Source organism: Notothenia coriiceps, unplaced genomic scaffold (assembly GCF_000735185.1).
Source record: "Notothenia coriiceps isolate Sejong01 unplaced genomic scaffold, NC01 NC01_scaffold00033837, whole genome shotgun sequence".
NCBI lineage: Eukaryota > Metazoa > Chordata > Actinopteri > Perciformes > Nototheniidae > Notothenia > Notothenia coriiceps.
In genome coordinates, this window is record NW_011366538.1 from 173,404 (window position 1) to 195,876 (window position 22,473).

At 39.3% G+C, this 22,473-nt stretch overlaps 1 protein-coding gene across 1 annotated transcript; it reads right to left on the reverse strand.

The window, feature by feature from the left end:
- Positions 1-249: 249 nt before the first annotated feature.
- Positions 250-22,473, reverse strand: gpsm1b (G protein signaling modulator 1b). The gene is made up of 14 exons (XM_010790177.1): positions 22,305-22,473; positions 14,568-14,789; positions 13,401-13,536; positions 12,427-12,569; positions 11,507-11,630; positions 10,274-10,389; positions 9,869-10,024; positions 9,666-9,774; positions 9,422-9,536; positions 8,097-8,167; positions 7,772-7,942; positions 3,364-3,526; positions 3,066-3,271; positions 250-2,404 (listed from the first exon to the last, which is right to left on the reverse strand). Exons 1-14 carry the CDS (start codon positions 22,364-22,366, stop codon positions 2,204-2,206), a joined length of 1,995 nt encoding a protein of 664 aa, XP_010788479.1. The 5' UTR covers positions 22,367-22,473; the 3' UTR covers positions 250-2,203.

Below are 22,473 nucleotides of genomic sequence, written 5' to 3' on the forward strand. Positions count from 1 at the left end.
GGGAGAGGGGAGGGGGTCTGTGACAGAACTGAACACTGAGTCATTAGACTAGAGCTTTCTGTGCATCATTCGATTATACTAAAAAAGGTGGGCTTCACTTATTTTTATTGTATACTTCTATATCTATATTCTTATTATTATTATTATCATTTAAGCCCAGCAGAAAGGTAGAAAGGCAGACATTTGAAATATGTTTGAACATATATAATCATATTAATACAGGTGTTTTTAATTATTTACAGAAATAACACAAACATTTTTTAATAGAATTCTGCTTAATAAGAAATCAGCAGCTCACATGTCATTTTTCAATGTACAAAATGTGATATTTCATAGCTATATTAACTTATTGTTGCTCATTTAATTTCCCATAGCATCAAAAGATGAAAACTTTACAAAAGCTTTGATAATCATTAGTTTGCCAGCACTAAATGAAAAAAGGTAATTTAAACATCTGAACCATTTTATTAAAAGCATGAGGGGACATATGCATGTCCTCATATGGAACATAAATACAAAATATATTTATATGTACAAGTTATGGCAAAGACAAATAGAAGCATACAAGGTACTTTCTAGAAATGTTAATTCACAAAAAAACATTAAATAGTAACTCCCAATGCGTTATATATCAAAGATAGATGAATCAAACCACTATGACCCTGGAACATGATACATCCTAGCTCAGCACTTAAATCTCTAAGGTTCATGAGCTTTGAGGTACAAAAATGAGGTATGCACTACTTTTGAATAAAAAGCTAGCCCATAGGTAAGGTCAAAAACTGTTCTTACAGTACCGTTATACAGATGCTCTGTTCAGCAAAAGGTTTCAAAACCTCAGCCGATTAAAAATGTCTCTCGGCAGTTTGTACCTTTTGCTGATTTTTTTATGGCAACAAAGGGATAGAAATGTTCACTGACGTGACACAAAACACTGTATTCTTAATGAAAAGAATTGCAAAAATCTCCAAATTTAAGTTAAAAGTTGAAAACATTTTGGCCCCACACCAAAGGGAACGTTCCTCAGTGTGGTCATACTTGTACTTTATCACAATATTACTATAATAATGTTGTCCTAAAAATATTTAAGAATATGGAACGCCTTTTATCGCCAACAGATGGTGCTCTGTATTTCACAGAGGTAGTACAAGGTTTTGACCACAGCGAGGCAGGAAATCGGCAGCATAAACTAGAATTAGTGTTTTAACATTGTTCATGGTATTAGACTCATCAAAGTATGACACATTCGTCTGCTTCTATTCCTATGTTAGGTCATAATAATAATAATAATAATGGCAGTAAGCAGTAGTATGCTATCAGAAGTTGAGAATGTCATGGCCAGCAGATAACATTACAGCCGAAAATAAGCGGAAACATGTACTTGGAGACAGAATCAAACTCTATTCTCCAATCTATAAAAGAAGCTTTGAATTGTTTGCTCAGTCACCTTGGTTACTGTGTGAAGAGATGCATTTTTATAAATGCAGAAATGCACATAAATAACACTTCAGATCCAATCAGTCTGCTAATTTAAAAAAATTCTAAAAAACAAATAAGTAAGCATGGTTATCAAGGAGTGGAATGTTTGAACTGACCAGAGCAGTTTATTTGACACTAGATGACGATCCTATAATACTGTTACTGCACAAATAACACCCATTTCTGTGAGCAGTGGGAACCACAGAGATTGAATGATAAAAACATTATTGATCAGTCGACTGAATAGATATATTTTGCTGAAAAAGTGACAATAATGTCTTTATAAAACCAGTCATATCTCTGATGTTCTTATCAACTGTTTTCCTATCATTGAATCTTTGTGATTCCAACCACCACAGCTGTAGGTCTCCACATTAACTCTGTATGCCCATCGCGTGCTTCTACAAAACACATCTGACACCAGGGAATACAATCTTGGGTCTGAAAAAAAATGCTGATTAAGGCATTATATTGAGTACATATCTGTTTCATGTTACCCCAGCGAGCTTAAACTCTGCTTGTTTCCCCGTTGTATTACCACACACATTTAGAACATAATACATCGAGCAACATTTGACAGGGCACCAACTATTGCACATGAAATTTGTTACTAAAAAAATCTTGTTAGTTCACCCTTCAGTGCCGTCTTTAAATGTTGCCTCATCCCTCTTTCATTTCTTCTGCTTTCTTTGACAGGAAGTATTGCAGCATTATTCAACAAGTCCTAGCTGGGAAAACCACCAGGGGGCTCCGGGTCAGGAGACGGGGGGTCGTCCTGGTCGTCTGAAGGCAGATGGACGCGCTGCTCGTCCATACGCTTGGCCTGCACCCTCTGGATTAGACTGAAGAAGTCTTCATCAGGCACTGTGGGGGCGTGGGGGCCTCCTTCTGGTGGGGAGCAGCGCTGATCGTCAATCCTGGAGGACTACAGGAAAATAGTGTTGAAGCAAGTGTGACACAATGGGGTTTAAGTGAAGCTAATTATATTGGCAACCTCTTCTATTCCCCATACAGCAATCTTACGGATTCATAATACTTATAACTAAGGATCTATGGCAGGGGTGTCCAAACTACAGCCCGCCAACCATTTTGAATCGGCCCTCAGCAAATTAAAAAAGTATGACTTAAGTACAACAAACTTCTGCTTGTCTTATATTGTACTTCTTAAATATATATGTTCAAATATATTACACAGTATTCATGTGTTAATAAGCCCAATTTTCAGATAAATTCAGTCCATTAAAGTTGAAAACATGTTCTAACAAATCTAAGTTGATAATAAAAAATCCCAAAAGCAATCTGAAGCTTCTGTTTTAAGGAATGAGCTGCTAACAAAATAAATGAAACCCTATGGAGAGCTGTGATGTAGGCTTACATCATTTCCAGTATCAAGAAAAATGTACCTACATTGGGTTGATTTTTCCAACTTATAACTGAACTTAAGAGGCAATATACCTCACCCCTAGGGAGAGGCCCAGCCCTTCGTATATTTTTCTGTATGTGGCCCTCGGTGAAAAAAGTGTGGACACCCCTGATCTATGGGGATTTACCTTTGAGTTCTAGTCATGTGTGAATTGTGGCTTTACCTGACACTTGATGAGCATGTTGAAGAAGTCATCGCTGGGTTCTTGATGATCTCCCTCACCCACAAGGTGCCCCAGGTTGTTATGGGTAATCCTCAGGCCTGGGAGGTTACCAACATTAACCCGCTGGTCATCTAGCCGGCGGCTCTGGGAGTTAGCGATCAAATCGAACAGCTCCTCCGTCTGCGGGGAGGTGGTGATTGACGGATCTAGGAGAACAGAGAAGAGAGCAGTTATTAAACAAGAGGTCATTCATTCTTAAAAATATAAAGCAGGTATGCAAACACTTTCTTTAACTGACCTTTCATCTCATTCAGGGATGCCACAGAGTTGGCAGCGTCTTCTCCATTGTCTCCATTCTCAGGCTCATCAAAATGGCAACGCTGGTCATCCATGCGGCTGCTTTGGAACTTGCTGAGGAGGTCAAAGAAGCAGTCTTCATCGGAGGGGTCCCGGCCCAGCTTCTGAGGAAGAAGATGTGATTTACATTATTTTCTACCGTTATGCTGAACCGTTACCTAGATCAGAGAAGTGCGATCTGTAGATGACTAAACTCGGTGACAGGAGTGGCGTGAGGGATAGGATTCTTTAGGTGGCCGGCATGTGAAATAGAAATAAATCTGAAGAACTCACATGGGATGGCATTCCTGGTGAGAATACCTTGGCCCAGATACTGAAGGGGTTACAATGTAATAAAATGTCATGTAAAAATAAACATCCCATTTGTATTAAAGTTAAAATTGGCCCACATAGTGGTGCCTTGTAAGCGCAGATGATCATTTCAACAGATATAGATGAAGCCGCTGATCATGTTATAACTTTAATGGGATAGAATATAAAAGGTAACATAATGTATGTACAGAAGTGTCTTTGTTATATTTGTACTGTTTGTTTAAATCTCTGGTTTGTATAGTTCAATCTTGGTCTAATAAAAAAAACGTGACTAGGTAACTAAGTAGTCATTGGTTTAAAATGTAAACATCAACTGTTTTGGTTTAAGATTCTGCTAGCAGCTCTGGAAATGAGCATACAGCTCAAATCAATCAGCTGATCAATAATGAAGTCACTGACTGACGGAATAAATATGACTTCCTCACGGCTAGTTATGTCTCGTAGAGCTGCTCTCTGAAAGACGCTCCCTTGAGTGTCACAGTCTGGCTGTGTGTTTAAGCTTTGCAACTGAAGTGGATAACATTATGCATGAAACTGTGTTTAGCTACAAACACACTGAGCCTACAGAGCAGATGTTTGACCAGCGCTACAGAAACATACGGGCAGTCAGACTGAGATGTTTACGATACTGAATGAGAAGAAATCTACTGGACAGCAGCAATGACATTAGTTTTACAAAATAAAAGAGTAAAAATGAACATTTCTGCTAGCTGTTTAAAAAAATCATTAAGTTTAATAACATCACTAATTTAATTGTCAGATAACATGAAAACAATTTAATGAATAAAAAATGTTCAATATATTTTTTTAAATAATAAACTAAAAGTACAGAGAAGTCTGATCTCCTCTATCTTATCCTCACAATTTTAAGGGCTCTGCTTAGAAATGCCTGGGGTCTGTTCCAAAATTGGGTTTAGTAAGAGATCTGGATAACCCCGCAGAGTAAACCCCCCCTCTAATCTGAAAAATAGCAAAGAGACTTCTTGTGTTTCGACGTTCAACAGAAAACTAAAAACTACACAAATAATGAAATAGTTTCTAAATCCTTTTCAAAATAGTTTTCCATCGAGCTTCAAATCTGAGAAAATGAAGAACTTTGAAACCATAAATCTCAAAGCAAGGATTACATCTCCAGAGGTTGTGGCCAAAACTGCCTATGCTTAAATTGCAGCTAAACTTCTTTACTCTACCCCTAACAATATTCAGTTACATTGTACCATCTGGTCTAGCATTATGACACCTTTAACACTAAAAAGTGAATAAAGTTCAAACACTTACTGTGAAGTAGGTCAGGGTCGACTAGCAATTTATTTTACTCAACTCCATTACTATGTCCTCTGCTATTGATGCTTGGATTGTAAAACCAGACTAAGCTTCAGACAAAACAGAACTGACTATTTCTGAGAAATAAATCCCCATTGCACAAACTACCTGAAAGTAGAGCAACATGTCTATGCGTTGAGGAGAAACAAACCGTTACTTGTTTAAAGAACCTAAAGGAAAATAAAGATAATCGCACTATAGAGTTATTCAAGCGGTAAAACATGGATGAAATATCTTACCAGCAGCACTTCTTCTTTGTCCTTTATCTATGGCTCTTTCTCATGTCTCTCTGTGCTCCCTTTCCCCCTCGCTCTGTCCAGACGCCTGGCTCACACCTCCTTCTCCCCTACTTGCACCCACCACTTTACTCTCTCTCTCTCTCTTTTTGCTCCCCCGCTGTACTCGACGCCCTCCCTCTAATTTCCTCTCCTCCTGTATCCCTCTATTCCAGCCCCTGTGTGAATCCCTGCCATCCACTCTCTGTCTATCTCTCTTCTCCTGTCTCACTCCCTCTCACTCTCTGTGGCTATGCTGCCGGGCATTTTTGTCCCGTTTCGCCCACTGTGGGAAAACAACTCATTATGAGAAGCGGGGGGGTTGACGCTGTGGGGAGGGTAGCAGCTCTGTGATCAAGGTCACATTATCAGCAGGGGGGGGGGGAGAGCTGGTCGGAGAACAAATGGGAGGAGGGGAGTGAGCGGGTGGAAAGATGGGTGCAGGGGTACAGTCATGAGGAAATTGCATGACAACAGTGGCAGCCTGCAGAGAGATCAACAACCTCCAAATGACAGGAGTTACCAATGTCAGCACTTTAGTGGTTTCTAGGAAACCATTCATAACCGAGGATATCTCAAAAAGAATCTTTCATGGAGTTATGTTCTTAGTCAGCTGTGATTTATAGCAGTTTCTGTCCTCAGTAGCATGCTTTGTGTGTGGATCTCCTCACTTCCCTCTCTGTGTTGTCCAATTAATCAAGTAGGCCAAAGGGGCAGAACAAGAGAGAAAGGAACATGTGATGGTGAGAGAGTGAGAGATAAGGTAGAAAGCGAGTGAGAGAAGTGTGAGGGGGGAGTGAGTGAGTGAGAGGAGAGTAAAAGACTAATTTTGCCTTCTAAAACTTACACTTTCATATATTATCTATTACAGATTTAAACATAAGTTAAACTTAAAACCCTTTATCACATGATCGCTTGCTATCCCAATCACCTGCTCAAGCAGTCAACCAATCGTGTAATTCAAAGTATTACCTATTGTAGCGGTACTTTGTAATGCTTTTTTCAACCGGTGAGTTTGCCGACTTTTTGCCTTACACAAGTAACTTTTTGTCTTAATGCATGTTGCCATTCACTGCCTATTTGAGAACCTTTCCCAGAGTTGGTTTCATGCAAAGCAGCATACCTTTGTTTACCAATAAGATGTTTAGGGTTGTTGCACCCTAACATGAGTTCAACTGGTTCATAAGAAGTTACAAGGCTAGAACGTGAACTGTGAAAAATGATTTGATGGTTCCAAATCCTTGGTGCAATATATCAATTCCAACTTTCCCTGACGATGTTTTCTTAAAGAAATCACAAGTTCTAGCTTTAGGAAAGAGTGGCCCAACCGCACCGACATACAGCTGGCTTCAAAAGATTGACATAGTTGAAAAAGGGTACGCTTTAGTGTCATTTGGATTACCACCATTTAGCTCTCTAGTCCCTCGTGATGATCTATCATCATGCAGCCCAGTAATCTCCGCTCTTATTTAGCATGTGAGCTTGCTGATAACAACAATTAACATTGTCACAGAAGCAATGCATGAGAAGGCGCCATGGGGGAACAGAACTTTAAGGATAGAACAGCTGTGAAACGGTTTATTCATTAAGAAACTAGTTCACATAAAGTGGACCACTGTTGGCATTTAATGAGAAGAAACCTTTTATACTGTATCTGACTCCTAACAAAACCTCCTGGGAAATCAAGAGAAATGTGCCTAATTTAATCTCTCTAATTCCTCTCATTTTCTCTTTAAAGCAGAAGCCCTGAAGACATTTTGACAGGGGATGGACTGAACAGACAAAAAGGGACAAAGTAGTTAGGAGAATTCAGCAGTCAGCATTTTAAATCCCTGTGATGCTTTCTAGGAGAAAGATTAAAACCTATTTTCTCAGGTGGGCTCTCAGGGTTCCTGTGAGTGAATTAAAAGACTAGCATATCTTACATTCATGGCAAATGTGAACCGGGGCTGTTATCACACAATTGTGGTGGGCTGCTTAATACTCTGAGACATGAAATAGAATGTAGAGATCAGCAGTCTTTTCAAACACTGACTCAAAACTCAAAGTCCCAAAAATGAGGAGTACTTGAGTTGTGATAATATTGGAACCTGGTCTCAGTGTTATGAGGAAAGCTCATTTCATTATGATTATATCTGTTTCAAATTATTTGACAATATGCAAAAAACGTTTTACATTACAGATAAAAAGGTAGTATGACGGTATTCTGATTGTGATATAATAAGATAATAATAACTAAACTAGAGTGTTAAAAAAAAGAGATATTGCTAAAGCCAAAAATAGATTTTAAACAAAAAATTCAGAAATAGTTTTACATTTTGGATTGAATTTATAGACAGCTACCAGTCAGTTAGCTTATCTATGCACAACGACTGGAAACACCATAAGGAACACACTTGGGTCCGAATAGGAAGCAAATTAGAAAATAAAGCTACTCACTGCCACTGGAGGCGGGACTTGCACTGTGATGTCATCAGTGTCTACGGGAGAGTCCAACCACAGCCTCTCATCTGATGACTGGCTGTCAGGATAGCCTTTTCTCTTGCCTGGCTGCGACAGCTGACTCTTGGATCTCGGGGGTATACTTTCCAAGTCTTGGTTCTCACCATTCTGCAGCAAAAGAACATATTGTTAGAGCTGCTTCCATCACTCTTTGGGAAGAGGTGTGTCTGTGTCTGTGTCTGTGTGTGTGTGTGTGTGTGTGTGTGTGTGTGTGTGTGTGCCCCAATTCTCTCTCTGGAGTGAAATGTGAGTGATAAATCACCTTATCTGAAGAGTACTTCCACAGCTCCACACTGTCCATGCTGTTCCTTTTGGTGAATTTGGGTCTTGCTCCTACAGACAAAATGCATAAGAAAAATAAACATAGCTTATTACATAGCGTTAAAATAACTTGTCTCACAGCTGTAGAGACTCTGATGTCCTAAATGAAATCACGGATGCAAGGCGCTCTTTGTCTTTTATCATGGCAGCACTAGTCCCATGATGTTCAGAAAGGATAATGAGGTTTTAAGCAGACAACCAAACAATCTGTTGAGTTCATTGGACTCAGTTTTGCTTGGTTGAATAAGAGTCTGTTTGCCAGCTCCGCGCCAGACAGGGAAATGTAGGACACGGGTGTGAGTTTCGCCCCGGAGGAGGGTTCACTCATGAAAGCAAACATCACACAAAAGCCAGGCTGACATACCGATAAAGATTGTACAGTTCATTCATTCATTTTATGCATTTCAATCATGCAAGTTGGAGGGAATTTATTATAATAGTAATAATGAATCCGTGTTATTATGTGAGGATAGTGAGTAGATAGTTGACAACAGACTGCTTGAGAATCAAGAAAACATCTTCCTGAGACTGGGGGTTAGGTCAGGAATGTTCTTCTTACCCCAGAAATGTGTAAACACCCATCGCTTTCTCTCACATTTAGCCTCAGTTCAGACATTAGAGACCAAAGGTGTCTGTGTTATGTCTGCACTCGCCATAAGTTGGTTTTACGTCTAAATGGCCACCATATGTACACAGACAGTACTCCAGTTAGCTTACTCTAGCCCACATGTGTTATTTATGTTAAATATGAACTTAAAAGACCAGAATCTAAATACTAGTGTATGTTGTTTGAACATCTGTTATCATAGGGTTTTGGAGTTTCTTATAGTTGCCAATTTACTAAACCCCTCAGTCAAGTTTTTACATTTGAAATTCCTGATATAAACAATTTCCTAGAGCTCAATGGCTGTTCTTTTCTGATCCTATATCTGTGAGATGGGTGAGACACCTTTGCTTAACCACAGTGTGCAGAGTGCAAACTGGTCTATTTTTTTGTATGTGAATGCAAAACCTAACTGACCGAAAAACACAAATACAAGCACACACACAAAGCGTCAGGCTTTTTCCACTGACACACCCTCTCTCTTGAATAACTTGCCTACCAGATCATTTTATGAGAACTTGGAGAGTCAAAAACATATATTATTATTACGGTAATAAATGTTCATTAATTCTCAAATCAGTGGCCCTTTAAAATCAGATTAAAGTCTTATGTCAAAATGGTAGTATTGCTTTAGAAGGTAACTTAATGACTTCAAAGGTCACCTTGCATCTCAAACTCTGAACTGGAGGGTGAAAGGTCGCTCTCGTTGACCCCCAGAGACTCCATGAGCTGCTCCACATTCATTCTGGCTGTCAGTTCGCCGTTTCTGTCTCCAATCTGAGGAAGAAATGAAGAGCAGGGACAAAGAGAAACAGATTCAGATGGGGGAAATTAGGTTGATGCTCTTTTGTTTGTTTTTTAGAATAACTTTGAGTGCAAAAACAAACGTCCAAAATAATGCCTCACCTCGTTAGAGATGTCCAGGTGCTTTCGGGCAAAGTGGAGAGCTTGTTTGTGGTTCCCTAAAGACACGTATGCATTTCCTAGACTCCAGCAGGCACGGCCCTCACCAACTCTAATGAGACATGCATACAGACATATGTTAAAAGCCACTCCTGTGCTTATGCTTGTCTGTTTATAAGCATTATACTGTATATTGCTCATTGTACCTATCAGTAAGCTCCTCGGCTATGTACAGGTGTTTCAGGTGGTAGTCTATGGCCTTTTCATACTGCTGCAAAAGAGTGTAGGTGTTCCCAAGGCTATAACAGGCCTGAGCCTCCATCACCTGGTCCCTCAGCTGCCTGGACAGCTGCAGAGTTTTCCTATTGAAAAAGAAAAAAGGAACACATGGATAAAGTGAGAAGAGAAACATTGAAGATGAAAAAGGTATCAAATAGGTTATTAAGTTTAATAACATACATTTTGAGGTGTGTGGGAGTGTTTTGATCATGCATCAGAATTATGTTTTTTTTTCATTTTCTATTTGTACTTGATCAACATTTTCACTTTGTGCATAATTTGGTTCACTTCAACTTCCCTCCACTAGATGTCAGACTCCCCACTTTCCTCACCTGTAGTATTCTGTGGCTGTGTTGAACTGGCCCAGGAATATCAGGGCATTGCCAAGGTTACTGTAGGCTCTCCGTTCTGCAGCTTTGTCTCCGAATTCTTTGGCTATTGATAATCGCTGTGAACGACGGAACAGAAAAGTCAAGTCGAGACAAAATATATTTCAAACTGGCTCTTCTTTTTACGAGATACATACCACAAAACATACATGCCTTGTGTACAAGCAAAGCCGATAAGACAAGTCCAAGATGTGCTGCTGCAGTGCTGCATCAAATCAGCTTCTCTGATTTCATTTAAAAAGAAGTGCAACCTCTCCAAGGCAAAATGATAGATGTGTAATGGGGAAGCGAGGAGAGCCCGGCTTCTCGCATAAGAAAATAAGTGGTTTACAATGGAGAGTGACAGAAAACATGGGGCGAGAGAGTTTAAAGCCCTGCTTTCGAGTGATTCACCAAGAAACCAATTTCCTCCAAAAAAAAATTCAATAAGATGTCATCAATCTCTGCACAATGTGGTCAAGGGAAAAGAGGATTGTGGTCCACTGAAAAACCCACCATGTAGCAGGACTAGCTATATATACACACATGACAATACATGAAAGAAGTACTCAAAATGGCTGTGTGTTAGTGAGTCTTACATGTAATATTTGAGTGAATCTGTGCAGGGCAAACCAGGTAACATCTTTCTCAACAAGAAGCAAATGGATGAAGTCCTTCAACTGAAATGAACAGCCGTGTAGTCTGACTGCACCTCTGAGCTATGAGCTATGCAAACATGTTTGAACGCAAAGCAACAGTAAATCAAATTGTGTGGTAACCACTTGTTTGCTTCTGGGCTTCACATGGCAGACGTGCACACAACAATGCCAACCACGGGTAGAATGTATCATGGGCTTCAGGGAGGACACTCAGAGATCCCTGGCTAGGACGTCATAGAGCACAGAGCACACTCAGAAGCCAACAAAACACCCCAGACCATATTTTAGCGAGCATGTTAATGGGATTGATAAGAAAACCAAATATGAAGAACCCAAAACAGGAACATGAGTTTATATCTGTGTATTTGTGTAATTATATTAAGAGGAGATGAAAAATGTTGAATGACCTTGTGTCAAAAAACAATGTTAGGCTGTTCCCTTGGCAACGCAAGGTCACTGTTCCTGCACATCAACATGGCTGATAACTCTTATCGGTGCACTTTAAATATGATGCAGGTAAACATCTTGAATTTCTCACCTGACGATGGAACTTGATAGCTTCGACAAAGTTTCCCAGTAGGTAGTGGGTGTTGCCTAGGTTACCATAAGCCCTCCCCTGAGCAGCTCGGTCTCCAAGTTCTTTGACCAAAGACAAGTTCATCCTACAGAGAGAAGTAAAACATAAGAAACTAAGTTGCAGCATGTCAATTATGTTAAAGTAAATGTTATTATATATGTTAACATTAGACAATAACTTAATATAAAACCCAGTCTCACGGCATTTTGTGTTATAGACACAAAATACATTTTCACTAACACGATTTTCCCTTTTTTTTTCGTGTCACACAGAACGATTTTAAAAGCAATGTATTTCTATTGGTAGTGTGTTTCGTGCCGGCACCACGTCTTTTTGTCCGGTCGGGTCTTGGAAGACCGGAAGCTGTGTGGTTCATAAAAATATTTTCTTACTCAATATCAAATGATTATTGTTTTTATTTTTAATTTTATAATGTCAGACTTTTTTTGCCATCCGTGAGGAAAAATAAATGGGGCTCATAATACTGAAATCTTTATTTTTTAAATATGTTTTTCCTTCTATTTCTTATTATTTGGTGCAGGCACGAAACATACTACCAATAGAAATACATTGCTTCTAAAATCGTTCTGTGTGACACGAATCAATAGATTACATTGCGTGACTATAACACGAAATGCCGTGAGACTGGGTTGTAATATAAGTATACAATGTTTTTCTAAATGCTATTATTCCCCCAAACTGACCACCACAAGGTCACATCTGACACTATATATATCTCAATGTTCTGAAGTTTCCTGCATTAATTGCATTTTGACAAATAAAATGCATTACTCTCACTAGTCTAGGCTACCACTGTGATTTAGATTTTTCTGTTGTTAACATTCACCTATTGTTTAAGTTCATTACCAAACAATACATACTCATAAAAGCCAGTAGCCTTCTGCAGTGTGTCTCTGACATCAGGAGGAAGGTCCCCTGGTTCCTGGGTGCAGCCCCATAACTGCTGCTTTCCCTTTGCATGAAACACGTTCCCTATGTTATACAGTGCCCTGGCCTCTCCAACCTGCAATCACATAATAAATAGTCACAAAAAAGAAAGATTAGAGCAAAAAGGAAATGCTGAAAAGCTCTCTCCGCAGATATCAAGATATGTGGTTATATCAATTACAAAATTAAAACTGTACGAATGGCCAGTACAATAATATGCTTAAACATTATAATTAAAAACACATATATAGTTCACAATGATCAGAACATTTTTTAATATTACAATTTAGCAAATAGATATAAAAAAATGTCTTAAATATGAAATAAAAATCTGTAGGACAGTGCTGATGTGGTTTGTTTTAAAAATATCACTCGTCACTGGCTTGAGCTTCAATATCAGGATACATTTATTTATTATCCGTGCAAGAATGGAAGTAGTCATCACATACGGAGCATATGGTACAACTAGTTCCCAGAACAGTGTCCTTCACATGCTTTATATACAAGAGAGGGAGTATCACAGTCACACGATGGAGGAATACCGGTTCAAAGCAGTATACAATGTTTTGTTTGGATTAGTTAAGACCCACGTCAGAAATGATCATGCTTGTCACATGTCTATCTCCATAGAGGCTGGATCATCATGTTAATCGTTATCACATAGCTATCATCTTCCTAAAACAGTGTGTCCTGACGCTCTTCCAGGTAATCATACATCCTGTCATGTACACAGTTACAGTTGGGCCTTTGTTATCACGTGCTACTCTGATATTGGAAGAGTACATTCAGTATTTTTCCCAACATGGTTGCAAGACCAAATAAACAATAGAGGCAGCAAACTGAAAGTATAACATCTCTTTCCGGACTTTTAAGAACATGCTATAATTAAAATAAATGTGCACGCTACCTTGTCGCCCTGTTCTTGAGAAATATCCAGGTGTCTTTGGCAGCACACGACGGCCTCATCAAAGCGTGCCAACACTTTTAGCGTGTTACCGAGGTTGCCGCTGGCTTTTCCCTCTCCAATTCTGTCTCCTATTGTTCTAAAATAGCAAAGAAACACATATGTTTAGTGGTGGGAGCGATACAGCACTACAGTTATCTATGTTAATATGATTTAGTGAAACAATATCCATTAAGGTTTTGCAACAAGATTTAATTGGGAGGTTTTAAAACCAACATTCTTAATTGGTTACTTCCTAAGATCCGGTCCCAGTGGCTCTTGTGAGACTGTAACGCAGCAAGGTAAAGCTCCCCGGGGTCTTTTATCATTTCCCTGCTGAAGGACCAGCTGCACTCACTGCAGGGGGCCGGATTACTCATAGAAGCTAAATATCCAGCTGGTAGTTGTCGAGTGTTACTATATGAAAGTCCCCTCACTTTTTGAGAAATGTCTCAATGTCAACATAGTAAAATCTCTGACACTCATCTCGTAAATTATAAAAAAAGATATTTCAGCAATGGTAAACTGAATCCTTTTTTCTGAGACCATCTGTATATGTAATAACTATTTCTCCTACTAATTAAACAGAACTCCTGCATGAATGACAGGAATGAAGTAATATAGCCCAGCTTCAAACTTTTTTTTTTTGCCTGGATTATTAACCCATTATCCGACCACAATGTAATATCTCTTATGTATTGAATAGCATTTAGGCTTCAGAGATAGCTACAACCGAATATCTGTTTGTTTTACATTGTACGATACTGTCTACGATGTAACAAGCACATTGCAAATTGTTAATGTTTTCTCAGATAATGAGATATGAGTGTCAATTAAATAAGCAACAAAAAAAGGATAACATATACTACTATGACTATCTGGCGAGTGATGATTTACAAAATAAAATCCCATCATTGCATTTTTGTGTACAGACAAATTATAGGCACATTTCCCACCTAGTATCTGACTGGATGAAAATACCTTTTTTTATATTTTAATGAACACAGCGGTTAGTAAATTGCGTCATGCATTTATTCAAGCACCTATTGTAATAAAACTCTGACCGGCAACCTGTCCAACTTGAACTGTGCAGCATGTAGCACTAACAGGACTAAGAGAACCATTGCTCACCTGGCCAGAGTCAGGTCGTGTTTGTGGTATTCCAGGGCTTTGCCATACTCTTTGAGGTAGAAGTAGGCGTTGCCCAGCTGGCTGTAGATGGCACTGAGGGTCTTCAGATCATCTGTGCCGACCTGCACGGCTGCCTCAAAAAACGCTGTTCCCCCTTTAAAGTCCCCAGCTTTGCACAACCGCTCTCCTTCCAACGCCAACTCCAAGCAAGAGGCCTCCATCCTAAAAGGTGCAGCAACACAGACACATAGAGAGGAAGACAGAAACAGGGTTAGCAAATGAGCACTATCAGAGAGAGAACTTATAGTAGCAAGTGCAATATCTTCTCAGGATGAGAACACATTGCCATTATCTCCATGACAACAAGGTTTGTAACCATATTGACTGTTGCCTTAGCAACTGAGTCTTAGGCTCATGGATGAGCACCTTGAAAATGTGTTGCCTTTTTACTCATTACTGCTCAAATCAGCTTGATTTGAGTCTGATATATGATTTACAGATGTTTTGCTTAATTTGTTGAAGAACTATATTTGTTGGCCGAAATTAAATGTACATCTCAATGCTCTCTAAAATTTGATCGGTTCATGTGAATATTGAAAAATGTACATAAATGATGTAGGTAATTCTGTGTCAACATGTGAAAACCCAAGTAGGTCTCTTCACTTTTCATAATAGACATAATAGAAGCAACACTTTTCAGAAAAAACTAACAAAAGCCAAGTCAAGAAGAGACTTCCTCGTTCTCTACAATGTATTGGTTACCATGACAACTGTTGGATCAATTGGGTGACTCAGGGGAGGTAAAATAAATGTTAACTTTGTGTCTATAGATCATTTCCTGATCGGGTAGTGAATAAAAACACATAAATCCTGTTAGTTTCTTAAATCTTTCTCCAGAGGGTCCTTAAAAAGACATGAAAGAGTGTCTGAGTGAATTGTATCCAGGGAGTAGATTTATTGTATAATCCAGGATAAACTAAAGACCAGCCAATTTGGTTGCAGCTCCAAATTCCAGATACGGTACTAGAATGCAGAGCTAAACAAGGATTATCCTCCAATCTAATCTGTTTCACAAAGGGCACCAAAATCACAATGGGAGGCAGTTCCAATGCCAAAAGGATGTAATGTTACAGTTTACTTGCATTACAAACATGATCTTCTTTTCAAAATGCATCAGCTTTTTCTGATCTAGAATCAGAGTGCTCACCAACAGTGCTATACAAGAACTGGTCCTTTCCAGTGTTCAAACAGTACCTGTGTTTTTTCTTGGTTCGGGTTCTGTCCACATACACCTGTAGCTCCAAGTGCAATGGCCTTAGCGAAGCTTTAGGTCGAGGTCCACGGTGGACCAGTCTACACACAGCTCTTTCGGCTCCAGTCAGAGGGCAAGGTTTATATGCCATCACGGAAAGGGCTATGTCCAAAGCATTTGGGAAATGAGGAACTCCTAACATAGAGTTCAGGGTTCATTAAAGCAATAAACTTAGTGAGAGGACAGTTCCAGCTAATAGTTTTTACAGAATCAAGTCCATAATTGTCCACTGATCGACTCAATAAAAATAAAAATTGTCAGCAATGTTGCAGCATACCTGGAAACAATCCATCTAGACGTTTTACACACAGTACCATACCAGCCAAGAATCACATCTGCTTTTTAAGTCCATGAGATCGTTCTCAGCGATGAACTCTCTCCTCAGACAGCCGAGCCAGTCAGGAAGCAATTGTAGAAAATTCCACCAAATAGCAGTTCCAGTTACAACTGTATTTTTTAGAAAGGAAATATTGATTTAAGAGTTGACAGAGGGCATGTTCCCCTAATCCAACTGCATTTGAATTGTCCTTTGCACTGTTGTCATTCAGTACTTACTATCCCATACAAAATAAATCCTATACTTCCATCTTCTTCAACCTGTCCTCAGCTGTGATCCATTGTTCTGCCTTCCCACTACAAGCCACAGTTAGAAATGAAGAAGTGTGTAATGTAGGGAAACAATTTGGGTGAGAGAAAAAGTACAGTCAGGGACGACAATGTGTGTTTAATACTGCTTAGCTTGACCATCGTTCCAATGAGAGACAGAGAGAAAGGAAAGAGACCATTGCTAATCCAGTGAGCTGCACGTCCTTGGTAGAGACTACGGAGTGTACTGATTGGCCAAGACTAATCCAACTATCTGCTGACACTGGCAGTAACACTAATAGGTCACCAGCCAAGACAAATACAATTGTGTAAAGAGGAGGTAAGGGACCTTTAAGTTTCCAACTGTGGTTGCATAGTATACCTTCAATTACTTTTAGTGAAAATAAAGGAATCTATGGCAGAGAATCTCATTCGTCTATGGTTCTAGTAAATATATTACAAAGATCTATTTTGATCCATCACAAAACAAATAATGTAGCAACTATGACAAGACTTACACGAGTTCTTTTTTAACGTAATTACCTGTGTTCACTTCCAAACAATTAAAGATTGTAACAAAGAGGTTAAAATAGTTCATGCAGATTCCTCATTCAGTAACTGGGTAACTCATGCAATGTGCCATGCAAAATGCTACCCTAAGTGTTTACGCAGCCAATATGCTGTGACCTACTTAATGCGTACTAGAACACATCCTGCGTGTAACTAATAACATTAACACTGGCTCTGTTCCCTTCAGTTATGTCAGCAAGTCAAGACAGCACACCTGTGGTTCCTGCTAGGACATGAAAAGTCATACCAGGTAAAAGGGCTATAAACCACCTAACCTTTATCAAATGCGAAAATTGAGACGTATGTGAAAAAATACATTATTTTATTCCTCTTCTTCCATCCATATTTTGCCTGCTTTTAGGCATATTCTTGTGTCTCAACAACTCTGTGTGACCATTCTCACAGCAGACATTTTGACTGGTCACTCAGAGTAGGAAAAAAGCACAGGTGTTACTAATAACATTAAAGATGGACCACATTAAGCCATGACAGTGAGCCAGGATCCAGAAACCAAAGCAGCTACATAGAAAACATCCATAATTCATTTTTATTATACACCTGGGCTTTTGAAACTGTGGCACATTCAAATGTCCTTTGTGAAATAGGTTTATGTGCCGACCTCTCCAAAGCAGATGTTAATACAGCAGAGAGACATATCCTCTCTGATCTTATGGAAAGTGTTTAACCATAGGTGTTACTCACAGAAGTGTTCACCAGGTGGTCTTTTGTTTGTTTGCCCTTTCACTTATACCATCTTTTCGCATTGGGGATATGGAAATAAACTACTGTACTTTTATATTTGGGTACAATATACTGTATATTGTTGTAATGTAAAACATGGTGTGAAAAATCTGTTGAGAATCTGTGATGCTATTCAAAATGTTACAGTACATTATACATACATGTTATATTGCCAGAACCTAAATGTCCTTCTATTTGTAATGGTTTGATATTATTAGTCTGGCTTGGACAACAAGGCTTTAAGTCAAAGCTTAACGCTTAACAAAAAGCTTTAACATGTTTAAAACTACTGTGGCTGTTTTTTGAAGCAAGAAAACACATTGTTGCCATTATAACGATACATCACCCTCACTCAAAGGCAGATCTGAAGTGACCAAACTGTCTTTCCCAATAACAAACAGACAATTGCTGTTTTTGGTTCAACACAACCTAGCCCTAGGGGGATAGTTGTCCAAACATCTTTTAGTTTGGCTGGCAATAACAAATGGAAAGTCACCCTTTGCAAAGTGGATAGACCTGGTTATCACCATCCTGTAAAATGTGTACGGTCATATCCTTGGCGTTAAATACAACAGACTTCAAATAGAAACAACAACAATGAGTAAAAACGTCCAGCTCTAAAAACATTCAGTGAGACAGCCCAAAAATGTTGATTATTCCAATAACCACGTCTGAACAAGTCACCAAAGGAGGGCCCACTAAGTTGTAGATAGCACCAAGGTTACTCTTCAGTGCAGACAGGAAAGTGGAGCAGGCACTAGCCAGAGAGATGAAAGTTACAGGGTCAATGCAATGTCAAAAGACAAACAAAGGAAATATGTTCATAATTTAGTAATTACTTCCATGGTGTAGAAGACAGGAAGTTTAGTTAACCAATCGGCTCAAGACTTTCTCTTCAGCTTCCACAAAGGATGGCACTGAGCAGGTCCAAATTGTTTCTAATGCTGCACGCAAGGTTTCAGCATGTGGTCAGGAAGCTCACAGACAACAAAGAAAAAGAAGATTATGCTTTCCTTTGCAATCCACTTTGGGAAGGTTAATGATTGGCAAAGACTCTGTCTTGCGCTGTGCCTTTTGGAAGTAATACGAGGTGGAAGCATCATACAATACACGAGGCATATTGGTCTCCATCTCTAACAAGATTTCACACAATGATATTAAACAAGCATCTATCCAATTGAAGGTGGATGCTGAGGCCTTGAAAGGACATGAATGCAGTAGCGATAAGGAGTCACGTTTACGGAGGAAATTACAAAGGTGCTTTGGAAGTGGAAAGACAAAGATGAGAAGGAAGACATACGGATTCAGTGTCAAGCAACAGATGGTGAAGGGGGCCTCTGTAAACCACGACCCAATTGTAAAACTTGGAATTGTAAAAACAGATTGTGGGAAGAGGGTGTCGCCTTTGGAGTGCCTGGCGACATGTTTAAATAACTTAAGCTGTGCAGCTGTAAAGTTAGAGGCCAATACATCATCACTCATCTTGATCAAAGTCAGTAAACGCTAAGTGCTGCTTGAGAGCTAGCTACAGGGCTAACTGGCAGACAGAAAGAAGGATAGAATAAAAAGAGACCAAGGGTGAGAGAGAGAAATGTATGGGCATTATAAAAAAAGGCAAAGCCAAGAGACAATAAGACAAAGACAAAGGAAAGGATTATTCTCCATGAGAGGATTTTCACAGTGACTTTCATTCTTGTCATCTTTGTGGTTGGAGTAAGAATGGATCTGTGTGGTTTAGCCTGCTACTCCCTCCTCTGATTACCGCTCTAATTGGTCAGTTTGGGAGACACTCATCCCATAATCGCCTGCCTGTGGTCTACGAGAGACAGTCTCCCAGGGTGCCATCGACATGGCAGCACGGGGTACGAACATATTGGACAGGTTTCAGGAAGTTAAAGTAAGGAACGTGTGTATATTTAAGTGATACATTCATGGATTGTCCTTAGAGCGAAAAACATCATGTTTTTTTAGTAACAGCAAACTGAATACTAATTGGCTTTTAAGCTGTAGGTCCAACAAGCTATCAAATAGGTCATGAGAATTGTCCTAAATGAAAGCCCTAAATTGTCAACTTAATTTATTTGGGTTTTGGACAAAACAAGAAATTGACACCTTTTGCTTTCGGAAACAATGGTGGGATTTGACAGACATATTTGTATATAGAGATAAAGACCATAAACTAAATCAGTAAAGCAAAAAGCAGATTGTTTGGTTACGAAAATAATCATTGATCGAAGCCCTAGATAAAACATTTACAACCTGTTGTAAACAAATGCTGCACAAATTATACACCAGCTCTTCCAGTATATTTTATATGATTAAAAATCTAAGTGAGATAAAAAGTATATCAATTCGGCAATACCTAATAATACATATAGAACTGTTGAAATATGCAGCGACAACATATGTTATTTTATTGAAATGTATGAGAATAATATTGTATATATATATATATATTAATAAAAAATAAGCCAAATATTCTTCTTACATTTTTTTGAAGCTCTTCATTAATTTATGAATTTCTATTCCATATTCAGGGATCTACATTTCTGCCCCCATTATTCTTGGCTTAGCTAAGAAACTCTGTGCTCAGAGTAGTAATCCAGCCATAATTACAGAGTGCCACGGTTAGTTGTCAGGGAAACCAAAGAGAAACTCTCTAGGAATGTTTTTTTCCCCTTGCAGCGCATGTCTCTTTCAGTTTGTGCAGAGCTGTCTCCTTCTGAATTGTTGTGTCTGATTTGCTTGTTCCTGTTTATTAATAGTGATATGAATCGAGAATTATCATATAATATGGACCTTGAGAGAACAAGGTCCACTTTTCTGTTGGAGATACAGCTTCGCTATAACACAGGTTATATAAAGATCTGACCAAATCTGATTAAATTAATTACATAGAAGCAGTTTGCTTTGAAAAATGCTTCTGTATGTGTTGCTATCCATAGATTGACACAGTTTCATTTAATTATCCAATAAAAAACATTTTAGTTTGGAACAAAATACTTTTTTACAGGACTGCAGATTATATCATGTGTTGTCTCATTTGTGTTTCCTTAGCAGCTATGGACAAGCATACACAGACCCACATATCCACTACCCTCATTTTAGAAAGGTCATGTATTTTACCTGTTTGTAAAATAGAGAGGGTAGAGCCGGCTCATTACAAGCACTGAGACTCTGCGTTCTTATCTTGTGTGTATGTGTGTTTGGGTGTGTGTTTGTCAGGGACATAGACAACCTTCAAAAGTTTCATGAATGTCACTTCAAACTTTCAACAGGCATTAACATTCCCAGCATTCTGCCCTTTGTTACAGACGTCTGGGCTTCAAATAAAGGGAGTGTGTAATGTCAAAAACTAAAATACGGAGTGAAAATCTGGTCTGTAGTTTAGTAATAGATCTAATGTCAGGGCAGAACATGTGCTTGCTGAAAGTATATTTCACAATCAAACACATACTGTCTTAATTTGACTTGAAGCACTCTCCTCCAAAGTTTCCTATGGACAATTGTACCATGCAGATATAACATGGACAGTTATTTGCATAATCTGTGGGTGGTACATCTGACACATTATACATGACTGACATGGTGTGGAGGCCCTTTTACACAGGGTAATCAGTGTTATGGTCATCAATCATTTCCAAGAGTGTCAAAAAAAAGGAAACAGAAGCGCATCATTCTGAGAAGTTCTACCAAAATTGGATCAGTGGTGTCTAAGATAACAGTTGACACACAATGTCCCACTGATGTAATACATAGGGTTGATGTTTTTATTTTAAATAATCAGTTTTCAGCTTCTCAAAAAGGTCCGATTTTGATGCTATTCTTTGTAAAGTTCTTTTTTCTGACAGTGTATCTGCAAAAATATTGATATATCTCAATTAGGACTGCCATTGAATGACAGTTAAAAGCTGTTTGAAGCCACGCAAATAAGGCTATCACAAAGCTAGTGAGGCAGGTTATAATGGTATCAAATATGCAAATAAGGGGTGAAACTGACAAGTTGAGCAACACAAATCCATCTTCCTACACAGTTACTATGAGCATCTATGTTCAGGTTTCAGGCATGTGATCTCCTGACTGTACATAATATGATGGATCTGCCTCTGCACCCACATGGCACTTTAAAACCAAAGCCATGTGCACTGTCAATGTGTTCAACCTAGACAAATACACCCCTTGTTATATTCCTTCAACATCCACATCTTATGAGGCTCCGTTCAGTCTGCACATTCCAGCCACAGCAGCTCAATGACCCGAGCCAGGAATGAGGCTTGGAAGCGGGCTCTGGCTGCAGCTGTGGCTGGTCTGGAGCTTTAAACCGGAGGAAGCTGGCCGGTCAAGTTCCGCCTGCCCAACTCCTCCTTGGTAAGAAAGCCCTGAGCTGGCATCCTCTATTATTCCCCCTAATGTCTGTTCCTTCAGCCGCTCCCTCTTGTCTGTCTTTTCTCTTTCTCCTGACAGCCATTCAAGGACAGACTACAAGACTGACCCCCCCTGTTTGCCGGTGTACCCCCCCAGGGTCCTACCTTGAGTGCAGCCTCTTGCTGGCCAGATCCTGGTCCACACCGTTAGCAGCCGACTGAGCCATAGAGCCGCTGCTTCCTGCCTCCGAGCTTGCTTCCACCCGCTATGAGGCCCCCCTCACAATTATTTCCTCCAGAGGCAGCTACCCTTTTCCTTCTTTCTGTCGTTCCG